Below are 13,128 nucleotides of genomic sequence, written 5' to 3' on the forward strand. Positions count from 1 at the left end.
CCGCCCATCCCCCACCTGCACCCCCAAATCCCCGCCCCTCCCCCACCCCAAATTCCCCTCCCAGCCCCCCAAATTCCCGCCCATCCCCCACCCTGCACCCCCAAAAAAGCCCCTCCCCCCCCTTTTTTTTTTTTGCGTCACCCGAATTTATTGATTTGGGGACGGCCCCGCCCGCCAGATGTTTGGGGGGGGGAGGGGAGGAGGGGGGGGGGTCCTGCCACAATCCAGATGTTGGGGGGCGGGGGGGGCCTTGTCCAGATGTTTGGGGGGGGGGTCCCTTCCCCCCCGCTGAGCAAGGCTCTCGTCCAGATGTTGGGGTCGCCATCCAGATGTTGGGGTGCCCACCTTGACCTTGGCGTCCCCAGCCAGATGTTGGGGCCCTCATCTGGATTTCAAAGTCCTCATTCCAGATGTTGGGGGTCCCCATCCAGATTTCAACGTCCTCGTCCAGATGTTGGGGGGTCCTCATCTGGGTTTCCAGGTCCCCGTTCCAGATGTTGGGGTCCCCATCCAGATGTTGGGGTGCCCACCTGGACCTTGGCGTCCCCAGCCAGATGTTGGGGGCCCTCATCTGGATTTCAAAGTCCCCATCCAGATGTTGGGGTCCTCACCCGGATTTCAAGGTTCCCCGTTCCAGATGTTGGGGTCCCCCACCTGGACCTTGGCGTCCCCAGCCAGATGTTGGGGTCCTTATCCAGATGTTGGGGTGCCCAGCTTGACCTTGGCGTCCCCAGCCAGATGTTGGGGGTCCTCATCAGGATTTCAACGTCCTCATTCCAGATGTTGGGGGTCCCCATCCAGATTTAAATGTCCTCGTCCAGATGTTAGGGGGGGTCCTCATCCAGATGTTGGGGTCATCACCCAGATGTTGGGGGGTCCTCATCTGGGCTTCCAGGTCCCCGTTCCAGATGTTGGGGTCCCCACCTTGACCTTGGTGTCCCCATCCAGATGTTGGGGTCCCACCCCCCCCCCGTCCCCATTCCAGATGTTGGGACCCCTCCCCCCCCCCAAACCCCGCCCTTCCCCCTCCCCGCCCCCATCCTGGGCGTGGCTACGACCCCTCCTCGGCCCCTCCCCCAAGAAACTCTCCAATCAGCTTGGCCAGGAGGTGTGGCCTCTCCTCGGGCAGCCAATGGGAGGCGCCGGGCAGGAGGCGGAGCCGGGCGGAGGGGCGGAGCCAGCGCAGGTGGGCGGGGCCAAGGCGCGGGTCCAGGAAGGCGTCGCGGGAGCCCCAGAGCAGCAGCGTGGGGGGAGGGGGCGGCTCCCGCGGGATGGGCGTGGCCCTGCACGGGGGGAGGGGACACGGGCACAGGTCACCTGGGGACACCTGGGGACATGGGGACATGGGGACACCTGGGGGACACGGGGACAGGTCACCTGGGGACACCTGGGACACCTGGGGGACACTGCAGGGACACCTGGGGACACGGGGACAGGTCACCTGGGGACACCTGGGGACACTGCAGGGACACCTGGGGACACCTGGGGACACCTGGGGACATCAGGGACACCTGGGGACACCTGGGGACATGGGGACAGGTCACCTGGGGGACACCTGGGACACCTGGGACACCTGGGTACATCAGGGACACGGGCACAGGTCACCCGGGGACACCTGGGGACACCTGGGGGACATCAGGGGACACCTGGGGACACCTGGGGACACTGCAGGGACACCTGGGTACATCAGGGACACGGGCACAGGTCACCTGGGGACACCTGGGGACCCCTGGGGACATGGGGACAGGGTCACCTTGGGGACACTGCAGGGACACCTGGGGACATCAGGGACACCTGGGGACACCTGGGGACATGGGGACAGGGTCACCTGGGGACACCTGGGGGACACCTGGGACACCTGGGGACACCTGGGGACATGGGGACACCCTGGGGACACCTGGGGACATGGGGACAAGGTCAGGAACAGGGTCACAGTCAGCTGGGGACACCTGGGGGACACCTGGGGACATCAGGGACACCTTGAAGGACACCTGGGGACACCTGCGGACACCCTGGGGGACACCTTGGGGACACTTGGGACACCTGGGGGATACAGGGACAGGGTCACCTTGGGGACACCCTGGGGACACGGGGACACCTGGGGGACACGGGGACATCCAAAACCCAACTGGGACCATCCCAAACCCAACTGGGAACATCCAAACCCAACTGGGGACATCCCAAACCCAACTGGGGACATCCCAAACCCAACTGGGGACATCCCAAACCCAACTGGGGACATCCCAAACCCAACTGGGGACATCCCAAACCCAACTGGGGACATCCCAAACCCAACTGGGAACATCCAAAACCCAACTGGGACCATCCCAAACCCAACTGGGGACATCCCAAACCCAACTGGGGACATCCCAAACCCAACTGGGATCATCCCAAACCCAACTGGGACCATCCCAAACCCAACTGGGAACATCCAAACCCAACTGGGAACATCCCAAACCAAACTGGGACCATCCAAAACCCAACTGGGAACATCCAAAACCCAACTGGGAGCACCCAAACCCAACTGGGATCATCCCAAACCCAACTGGGAACATCCAAACCCAACTGGGATCATCCCAAACCCAACTGGGATCATTCCAAACCCAACTGGGGACATCCAAAACCCAACTGGGAACATCCAAACCCAACTGGGATCATCCCAAACCCAACTGGGATCATTCCAAACCCAACTGGGAACATCCAAAACCCAACTGGGAGCACCCAAACCCAACTGGGAACATCCCAAACCCAACTGGGATCATTCCAAACCCAACTGGGAACATCCAAACCCAACTGGGAGCACCCAAACCCAACTGGGACCATCCCAAACCCAACTGGGAACATCCCAAACCCAACTGGGAACATCCAAACCCAACTGGGAACATCCCAAACCCAACTGGGAACATCCAAACCCAACTGGGATCATCCCAAACCCAACTGGGACCATCCTAAACCCAACTGGGATCATCCTAAACCCAACTGGGAGCACCCAAACCCAACTGGGAACATCCAAAACCCAACTGGGATCATCCCAAACCCAACTGGGAACATCCCAAACCCAACTGGGATCATCCCAAACCCAACTGGGATCATCCCAAACCCAACTGGGAACATCCCAAACCCAACTGGGATCATCCCAAACCCAACTGGGGACATCCAAAACCCAACTGGGATCATCCCAAACCCAACTGGGATCATTCCAAACCCAACTGGGAACATCCAAACCCAACTGGGAACATCCCAAACCCAACTGGGAACATCCAAAACCCAACTGGGAACATCCAAACCCAACTGGGAACATCCCAAACCCAACTGGGATCATTCCAAACCCAACTGGGGACATCCAAAACCCAACTGGGAGCACCCAAACCCAACTGGGAACATCCAAAACCCAACTGGGACCATCCCAAACCCAACTGGGAACATCCCAAACCCAACTGGGAACATCCAAACCCAACTGGGAACATCCCAAACTCAACTGGGAACATCCCAAACCCAACTGGGATCATTCCAAACCCAACTGGGAACATCTCAAACCCAACTGGGGACATCCAAACCCAACTGGGACCATCCCAAACCCAACTGGGAACATCCAAAACCCAACTGGGAACATCCAAAACCCAACTGGGATCATCCCAAACCCAACTGGGATCATCCCAAACCCAACTGGGAACATCCAAACCCAACTGGGAACATCCAAAACCCAACTGGGAGCACCCAAACCCAACTGGGGACATCCAAACCCAACTGGGGACATCCAAAACCCAACTGGGAGCACCCAAACCCAACTGGGAACATCCAAAACCCAACTGGGATCATCCCAAACCCAACTGGGACCATTCCAAACCCAACTGGGAACATCCAAACCCAACTGGGAACATCCCAAACCCAACTGGGATCATCCCAAACCCAACTGGGATCATTCCAAACCCAACTGGGAACATCCAAACCCAACTGGGAACATCCAAACCCAACTGGGATCATCCCAAACCCAACTGGGAGCACCCAAACCCAACTGGGAACATCTCAAACCCAACTGGGGACATCCCAAACCCAGCTGGGAACATCCAAAACCCAACTGGGATCATCCTAAACCCAACTGGGAGCACCCAAACCCAACTGGGACCATCCCAAACCAAACTGGGAGCACCCAAACCCAACTGGGATCATCCCAAACCCAACTGGGAGCACCCAAACCCAACTGGGAACTCCCAATCCCCCCCCCAGGCCCCACCCACCGGAAGAGGTTGCGGTAGTAATGGATGGGGGGGCTGAGCCCCCCGGGCTGGGAGAGGCCGAACAGGTACGAGTCCAGCTCCTGCTCCGAGAGCCGCCACGCCGGGTCCTGGATGCCCGTCTGGGCACTGGTCAGGAACGTCCTCACCAGCTGTGGGGACACCGAGGGGGGACCCCGAAAATTGGGGACAAATTGGGCCTTGGAGGTGCCAGGACCCCGAAAATTTGGGACAAAATCGGGGTTGGGGGTGCCAGGACCCCGAAAATTGGGGACAAAATCGGGGTTGGAGGTGCCAGGACCCCGAAAATTGGGGACAAAATCAGGGTTGGAGGTGCCAGGACCCCGAAAATTGGGGACAAAATCGGGGTTGGGGGTGCCAGGACCCCGAAAATTGGGGACAAAATCGGGGTTGGAGGTGCCAAGACCCCGAAAATTTGGGACAAAATGGGGGAAATGGGAGTTGGGGGTGCCAGGAACGCGAAATTTGGGGACAAAATGGGGGAAAAATGGGGTTGGAGGTGCCCAATCCCCAAAAACTGGAGACAAAACGGGGGTTGGGGGTGCCAGGAACACGAAAATTGGGGACAAAATGGGGGAAATGGGGGTTGGGTGGTACCAAATCCCCAAATATTTGGGATGAAATGGGGGAAATGGGGGTTGGGGGTGCCAGGAACACGAACATTTGGTGACAAAATGGAGGAAATGGGGATTGGGAGTGCCAGGACCCCGAAAATTTGGGACACTGCGGGGGGACATGGGGCTGGGTGGTTCCAGGACCCCAAAATTGGGGACAGAATGGGGGAAACGATGACAAAATAAGAGGACACGAGGTCTGGGTGACATCAACCCCCCAAAATTGGGGACAGAATGTGGGAAACGGGGGCTGGGTGGTGCCAGACCCCCAAAATTTGGGACAAAGAGCTCTGGGTGACACCAAAGCCCCAAAATCGGGGACAAAGAGGGGGACACGAGGTCTGGGTGGTGCCACCACCCCCCAAAATTGAGGACAAAGAGGGGACATCGCTTTGGGGTTGGGCGTCGCCCCTTCGGGGGCTTCTTGAGGAGCTCCTTGGGGTGGGAGGTGGCACCGAGGGGACACGGAGGGGACAGAGGGGACAGGGAGGGGACAGAGGGGACAGAGGGGACAGAGGGGACAGAGGGGACAGGGAGGGAACAGAGGGGACAGGGAGGGGACAGAGGGGACAGGGAAGGGACAGAGGGGACAGGGAGGGGACAGAGGGGACAGGGAAGGGACAGAGGGGACAGGGAGGGGACAGAGGGGACAGGGAAGGGACAGAGGGGACAGGGAGGGGACAGAGGGGACAGGGAGGGGACAGAGGGGACAGGGCTGACCTGGAAGTCGGCCAGGGACAGGAGCAGCTCGGGCAGCCAGGGCAGCTGGAACAGGAACATGTAACAGGAACGGAGCAGCTGCGACGGGTGACGGGTCATGAAAGCTGGGGACAGGGACAGGGACAGGGATGGGGACATGGGACGTGTCCCACCATGGGGACAGGGACAGGGATGGGGACAGGGACAGGGACATGGGACATGGGACGTGTCCTCACTGTGGGGACACACACAGGGACAGCCACAGGGACGGGGACAGGGACATGGGACGTGTCCCACCGTGGGGACAGGGACAGGGACAGCCACAGGGACATGGGACATTGCCATTGCCATGTCCCAGTGTCCCCAATGTCCCCAATGTCCAGTGTCCCCAGCATCCCCAATGTCCCCAGTGTCCCCAGTGTCCCCATTGTCCCCATTGTCCCCAGTATCCCCAATGTCCCCAGTGTCCCCAGTGTCCCCAGTTTCCCCAGTGTCCCCAGTGTCCCCTGTGTCCCCACTGTCCCCAGTGTCCCCAATGTCCCCAGTGTCCCTAGTGTCCCCAGTGTCCCCAGTGTCCCCAATGTCCCCAGTGTCCCCAGTGTGTCCCCGTATCCCCAGTATCCCCAGTGTCCCCCGTGTCCCCAGTGTCCCCTGTGTCCCCCGTGTCCCCTGTGTCCCCCGTGTCCCCAGTGTCCCCAGTGTGTCCCCATTGTCCCCAGTGTGTCCCCATTGTCCCCAGTGTCCCCAGTGTCCCCAGTGTCCCCAGTGTCCCCAGTGTCCCCCGTTGTCCCCAGTGTCCCCAGTGTGTCCCCGTTGTCCCCAGTGTCCCCAGTGTGTCCCCATTGTCCCCAGTGTGTCCCCATTGTCCCCAGTGTCCCCAGTGTCCCCAGTGTCCCCAGTGTGTCCCCGTTGTCCCCAGTGTCCCCTGTGTCCCCAGTGTCCCCAGTGTCCCCAATGTCCCCCGTATCCCCAGTGTCCCCAGTGTGTCCCCGTTGTCCCCAGTGTCCCCCGTGTCCCCAGTGTCCTGTCACCTGCCATGACGCCCCGCTGGGGCGCGTCCATCACCACCAGCTTCTCCACCAGCTGGGGGTGGCTCGAGGCCACCTCCCAGGCCAGGACGCCGCCCCAGTCGTGTCCCACCAGGACGCAGCGCGGCGTCCCCGCCGGCGTCCCCAGGGCCTCGATGACGTCGCGGATGTCCCCGCGCAGCAGCTCCAGCCGGTAGCTGTCCCTCCCCGGTGGCTTCTCCGAGTCCCCGTAGCCGCGGAGGTCCAGGGCCACCACCCGGAAGCGGGCGCTGAACTCCTGCAGCAGGTGACGCCAGCAGAACCTGGGGACAGCGGGGACAGCGGTGGCACCGCGGGGACAGACCGACGGCCAGGAGCAGGGGGGACACGGGGACAGCTGGGGGACAGCTGGGGGACACCTGGGGGACATGAGGACAGGTGCAGGGGGGACATGGGGACCCTTGGGGACACCTGGGGACCCTTGGGGACACCTGGGGACACCTGGGGGATACCTTGGGGACACTTGGGGACACCTGGGGGACACCTGGGGACACTTGGGGACACCATGGGAGACCTGAGGACACCTGGGGACATTGGGGGGACCCTTGGGGACACCTGGGGACACTTGGGGGACATGGGGACAGGAGCAGGGGGGACATGGGGACACTTGGGAACACCTGGGGACCCTTGGGAACACCTGGGGGACACTTGAGGACACTTAGGGGACACCTGGGGGACACCATGGGAGACCTGAGGACACCTGGGGACATTGGGGGGACCCTTGGGGACACCTGGGGACACCTGGGGGACATGGGGACAGGAGCAGGGGGGACATGGGGACCCTTGGGGACACCTGGGGACCCTTGGGGACACCTGGGGACACTTGGGGACACCTGGGGACACCTGGGGGACACTTGAGGACACTTAGGGGACACCTGGGGGACACCATGGGAGACCTGAGGACACCTGGGGACATTGGGGGGACCCTTGGGGACACCTGGGGACACACTTGGGGACACGCACCAGTTCTGGGGGAAGCCGTGGAGCAGCAGCATCAGGGGGGCACCGGGGGGACCCCGAGTGACGTAGTGGAGACGCAGCCCCGAGCCCTGGGGACACCGGGGGTGACAAAGGGGACACGGGGACACCTGGGGACACCTGGGGACACCTTGGGGACACCTTGGGGACACCCCAAAATCAGCCCCCCCCCCCCCCCCCCGCAGGGAACCCGGATCTGTCACAGGAGGAGCCACCGCTGTTGTCACCGCTGGGGATGTCCCCAGAGCCACCCCAAAATCCCCCCAGGACTCCCCAAATCCCCCCAAAACCTCCCCAAAACCCCCCAGATACTCCTAGGACCCCCCAAAACCTCCCCAAAATCCCCCAAATTCCCCCAGGACCCCCCAAAACCTCCCCAAAATCCCCCAAATCCCCCCAGGATCCCCAAAAACCTTCCCAAAACCCCCAGGACCCCCAAATCCTCCCAAATCCCCCAAAATCCCCCCAGGACCCCCCAAAACCTCCCCCAAATCCCCCCAAATCCGCCCATGACCCTCCAAAACCTCCCCGAAACCCCCCCAAAATCCCCCCAGCATCCCCCAAAACTCCCAGGACCCCCCAAAATCGTCCCAAAATCCCCCCAGGACCCCCCCAAATCCCCTCAGGATCCTCCAAAACCTCCCCAAAATCTCCCCCAGGACCCCCTAAATTCCCCCAGGACCACCAAAACCTCCCCCAAATCCCCCCAGGACCCCCCAAATCCCCCCCAGGACCCCCCAAAACCTCCCCAAATCCCCCCAAATCCCCCTAGGACCCCCCCCCAAACCTCCCCAAAACGCCCCAAATCCCCCCAGGACCCCCCCAAAACCTCCCCCAAATCCCCCCACGACCCCCCAAATCCCCCCCAGGACCCCCCAAAACCTCCCCAACCCCCCCCCCAGGACCCCCCAAATCCCCCCAGGACCCCCAAAACCCACCAGGACCCCCCAAAATCCCCCCAGGACCCCCCAAAACCCCTCCAGACCCCCCCCAAATCCCCCCCGAACCCCCCGGGACCCCCGAACCTGCAGCCGCAGGTGCCGGTGCTCCCCGAAGGTGCCATCGGCCAGCCCGGCCGGGGCCGTGTCCCTGCGCTGTCCCCGCAGCGTCGCGCGGGGCCCGCGGCGCAGCAGCAGCGCCACCCCCCAGAGGCCAAAGGCCACCCCCGAGGCCACCGCGGCCACCGCCAGCCCCCCCCGGGCCAGCAGCCCCCGCAGGGCCAGCAGGAGCCGCGTGGGGGCCAGCAGGAGGGACAGGAGGCGCCGCGGCATGGGGACACCTGGGGACACCTGGGGGGACAGAGGGACAGGGAGGTGGGGACATCTGGGGACACCTGGGGACAGCTGGGGACACCTGGGGGGACAGAGGGACAGGGACGTGGGGACACCTGGGGACACCTGGGGACACAGGGACAGGGACATGGGGACATCTGGGGACAGCTGGGGACAGCTGGGGACACCTGGGGGGACAGAGGGACAGGGACGTGGGGACATCTGGGGACACCTGGGGACACAGGGACAGGGACATGGGGACACCTGGGGACACCTGGGGACACCTGGGGACACAGGGACAGGGATGTGGGGACACCTGGGAACACCTGGGGACACCTGGGCATAGAGGGACAGGGAGGTGGGGACACCTGGGGACACCTGGGGATAATGGGGGGACACCTGGGGACACCTGGGGACACAGGGACAGGGACATGGGGACACCTGGGGACACCTGGGGAGACACAGGGACAGGGATGTGGGGACATCTGGGGACACCTGGGCACACCTGGGGACAATGTGGGGACACAGGGACAGGGATGTGGGGACACCTGGGGACAATGGGGGGACACCTGGGATAGAGGGACAGGGACGTGTGGACACCTGGGGACAATGTGGGGACACAGGGACAGGGATGTGGGGACAGCTGGGGAAAGCTGGGGACACCTGGGATAGAGGGACAGGGACATGGGGACACCTGGGGACACCTGGGGGGACACAGGGACAGGGACATGGGGACACCTGGGATAGAGGGACAGGGACGTGGGGACAGCTGGGGACAATGTGGGGACATGGGGACACCTGGGGGGACACTGCGGGGACACCTGGGTGTCCCATCCCCAAGGTGTCCCCTGTCACAGAGTGGCCTTGTCACCGATGTCCCCTGTCCCCAGGGTGTCCCAACCCCATGGTGGCCCTGTCCCCAGGGTGTCCCCATTGCCTCCAGGGTGTCCCCACAGCCCCTGCAGTGTCCCCATTGTCCCCAGAGTGTCCCCAGAATGTCCCCGTTGTGTCCACGGTCACCACAGTGTCCCCGTTGTCCCCAAAGCCCCCAGAGTGTCCCCACCTTGTCCCCATTGTCCCCAAAGCCCCCTCAGTGTCCCCACCTTGTCCCCATTGTCCCCAAAGCCCCCTCAGTGTCCCCACTGTCCCCCACTGTCCCCACCTTGTCCCCACGGCCTCCGCGGTGCTGTTCCCGGGATGTCACCACCTGTCCCAATTCCCGGGTGGCACCGCCCGGGTGGCACCGTCAGGGGTGTCACCACCCCCAGGGTGGCACCTTCAGGAGTGTCACCACTGTCGGGGTGTCACAAGTGTCCGGGTGTCACCACCCCCAGGGTGGCACAATTGTCTGGGTGTCCCCATTCCTTGGATGCCACCACCCCCTGGATGTCACCATTGTCCGCGTGTCACCACCCCTGGGTGGCACCGTCAGGAGTGTCACCACCCCCAGAATGTCCCCATTCCTTGGGTGTCACCACCTCCAGGGTGGCACCTTCAGGACTGTCACCACCCCCTGGGTGTCCCCATCCTCTGGGTGTCACCATTGTCACCACCCCTGGGTGGCACCTTCAGGACTGTCCCCACCCGCTGGATGTCACCACCCCCTGGGTGTCACAAATGTCCGGGTGCCACCACCCCACCCCCAGGGTGTCACCACCCCCTGAGTGTCACCATCGTCTGGGTGGCACTGTCTGGGGTGTCACCACCCCCAGGGTGTCACAAATGCCCGGGTGTCACCACCCCTGGGTGGCACCTTTAGGAGTGTCCCCATCCCCTGGATGTCACCACCCCTGGGTGTCACAAATGTCCGCGTGTCACCACCCCCGGGTGGCACTGTCAGGAGTGTCACCACGCCCAGAATGTCCCCATTCCTTGGGTGTCCCCATCCCCTGGGTGTCACAAATGTCCGGGTGTCACCACCCCTGGGTGTCACCATCCTCTGGGTGTCACCATTGTCACCACCCCTGGGTGGCACCTTCAGGACTGTCCCCACCCCCTGGATGTCCCCACCCCCTGGGTGTCCCCATTCCTTGGGTGTCCCCACCCCCAGGGTGGCACCGCCACCGCCCCTGAGGTGCCACAGCAGGGGGTGACCCTCGGGGGTGTCCCTGTCACCGCGGGCGTGTCACGACATTGGGGTGTCCCTGTCCCCAAGGGTGTCCCTGTCACCATGAAGTGTCACGACATTGGGGTGTCCCTGTCCCCAAGGGTGTCCCTGTCACCATGAAGTGTCACGACATTGGGGTGTCCCTGTCCCCAAGGGTGTCCCTGTCACCATGAAGTGTCACGACATTGGGGTGTCCCTGTCCCCAAGGGTGTCCCTGTCATGGTGTCCTTGTCACACTGTGTCACGACATTGGGGTGTCCCTCTCATGGTGTCCCTGTCACCCCGGGCGTGTCACGACATTGGGATGTCGCTGTCACCGTGTCCCTGTCCCTCTCATGGTGTCCTTGTCACACTGTGTCACGACATTGGGGTGGCCCTGTCCCCAAGGGTGTCCCTGTCACACTGTGTCACGACATTGGGGTGGCCCTGTCACCGTGTCCCCGTCACTGGGGTGTCACTGTCCCCGGGGTGTGTCACGACATTGGGGTGTCCCCGTCTCTGTCCCCGTCCCCGCTGGGACTCCCCCGCCCGGCGCTGTCGCGACATTGGGCTGTCCTTGTCCGCCGCGCGGGGCTGTCCCAATCCCGCCTCTGTCGCGACTCCCCGGCCGTGTCCCACCCCCGGCGTGTCCCCGCCAGCCCCGCCTCTATCGCGACACTGCGCTGTCCCCGCCGCGCCCGGGGCTGTCCCCCGCCGCTCTGTCGCGACAGCGCGGGGCTCCCGCCGCCATCACCGACCTGTCGCGACCGGGGGGGCTGCGCTGGCCCCGGGGGGGGGGGTTTCTGTCGCCTCTGTCGCGATCGCGGCGCTGTCGCCGCCCCCTCCCCCCCCTTTCCGCCTCCAACCGCGCCGGCCCCGCCCCCGAGCGCTGATTGGACAACGAGGGAAAGAGGTGGAGCATTCAGGAACCAACCAATGAAAGCGCGAGGGGCGTGGCCTGGGACAGCAAAGGGGGCGGAGCCTTTGCGGCGGATTTGGGGCTTTTTTTGTTGTTTTTAAATTTTTTTTCTCCTTTTTTTCAGCTTTTTGTGGCGTTTTTGGCTTTTCCCCCGATTGCTCCTTTTTAGTTTTCACCTTTTTTGTCGCTTTCGCGTCTTTTGGGCGCCTTTTATCCCCAAAGTTTTCCTTTTTTTTACACTTTTGACCTTTTTTTCCTATTTTTTTAACCCTTTTTCCCCCTTTTCATTAAATTTTCCCATCCTTTTCCTTATTTTTATATTTTTGGCCATTTTTAACGCTTTTTTTTTTTTTTTTTTTGCCTTTTCTGACTTATTTTTCTATTTCCCCCACAATTTTCCTCTTTTTTTTTTCCCCCTTTCCTTTCCCCCTTTCTAGAAATCTAAACCTTGAAAATTTAAAAATCCAACTGAAATTTAAATGGAAATCTCAAATTTTACCCATTTTGGTTTTTAATTCCAATGTTTAAAATGGAACAAAAAAAAAAAAAAATTCAATTTCAATCGGAATCTCAATTTCTGTCACTTTTAGACTTTTAAAATTTCAATTTTTTTTGTCCATTTCAGGTGGAATTTTGGCTTTTTGAAAAATCGTCACCAAAAAATTCCGCCGACATTTCAACCTTTAAGTCTCAAATTTTTGTCGATTTCCACTTAAATCTGCTTCAAAATTTGACTTTTAAAACTCCAATTTCTGCCAATCTCCACTCAAACCTTCGAAGATTGAATTAAAAAAAAAAAAAAATCCCAATTTCCACTCAAACCTTTGAAAATTGAATTTAAAAAAAAAATCCCAATTTCCACTCAAACCTTCGAAAATTGAATTTAAAAAAAAAATCCCAATTTCCACTCAAACCTTCGAAAATTGAATTTAAAAAAAAAAAATCCCAATTTCCACTCAAACCTTCGAAAATTGAATTTAAAAAAAAAATCCCAATTTCCACTCAAACCTTCGAAAATTGAATTTAAAAAAAAAAAATCCCAATTTCCACTCAAACCTTCAAAGTTGGATTTTTAAATCGATTTCTGATTAAAATTCCCATTTCGGGGAATTTCAATTCCCTTTAAATTCCCGTTTTAATGGAAAATATTTTCAATTTTAATTCAGATTTTTTTTCCTTTCCTCCCCCTTTTTTTTTTTTTTTTTCCCCTTCCCCCTCCCCTTAAATTTTTGGGGATT

At 60.2% G+C, this 13,128-nt stretch overlaps 1 protein-coding gene across 1 annotated transcript; it reads right to left on the reverse strand.

Moving 5' to 3' along the window:
* Window positions 1-1,051: 1,051 nt before the first annotated feature.
* On the reverse strand, window positions 1,052-11,961 carry EPHX3 (epoxide hydrolase 3). Its single transcript, XM_054002323.1, has 7 exons — window positions 11,730-11,961; window positions 8,640-8,903; window positions 7,600-7,685; window positions 6,601-6,899; window positions 5,591-5,694; window positions 4,239-4,387; window positions 1,052-1,283 (listed from the first exon to the last, which is right to left on the reverse strand). The coding sequence occupies exons 2-7, from the start codon at window positions 8,883-8,885 to the stop codon at window positions 1,052-1,054; spliced, it is 1,116 nt and encodes a 371-aa protein (XP_053858298.1). The 5' UTR covers window positions 8,886-8,903; window positions 11,730-11,961.
* Between the last annotated feature and the right edge of the window lie 1,167 nt (window positions 11,962-13,128).

This window comes from Vidua macroura, chromosome 39, assembly GCF_024509145.1.
Source record: "Vidua macroura isolate BioBank_ID:100142 chromosome 39, ASM2450914v1, whole genome shotgun sequence".
Taxonomy (NCBI): Eukaryota; Metazoa; Chordata; class Aves; order Passeriformes; family Viduidae; genus Vidua; species Vidua macroura.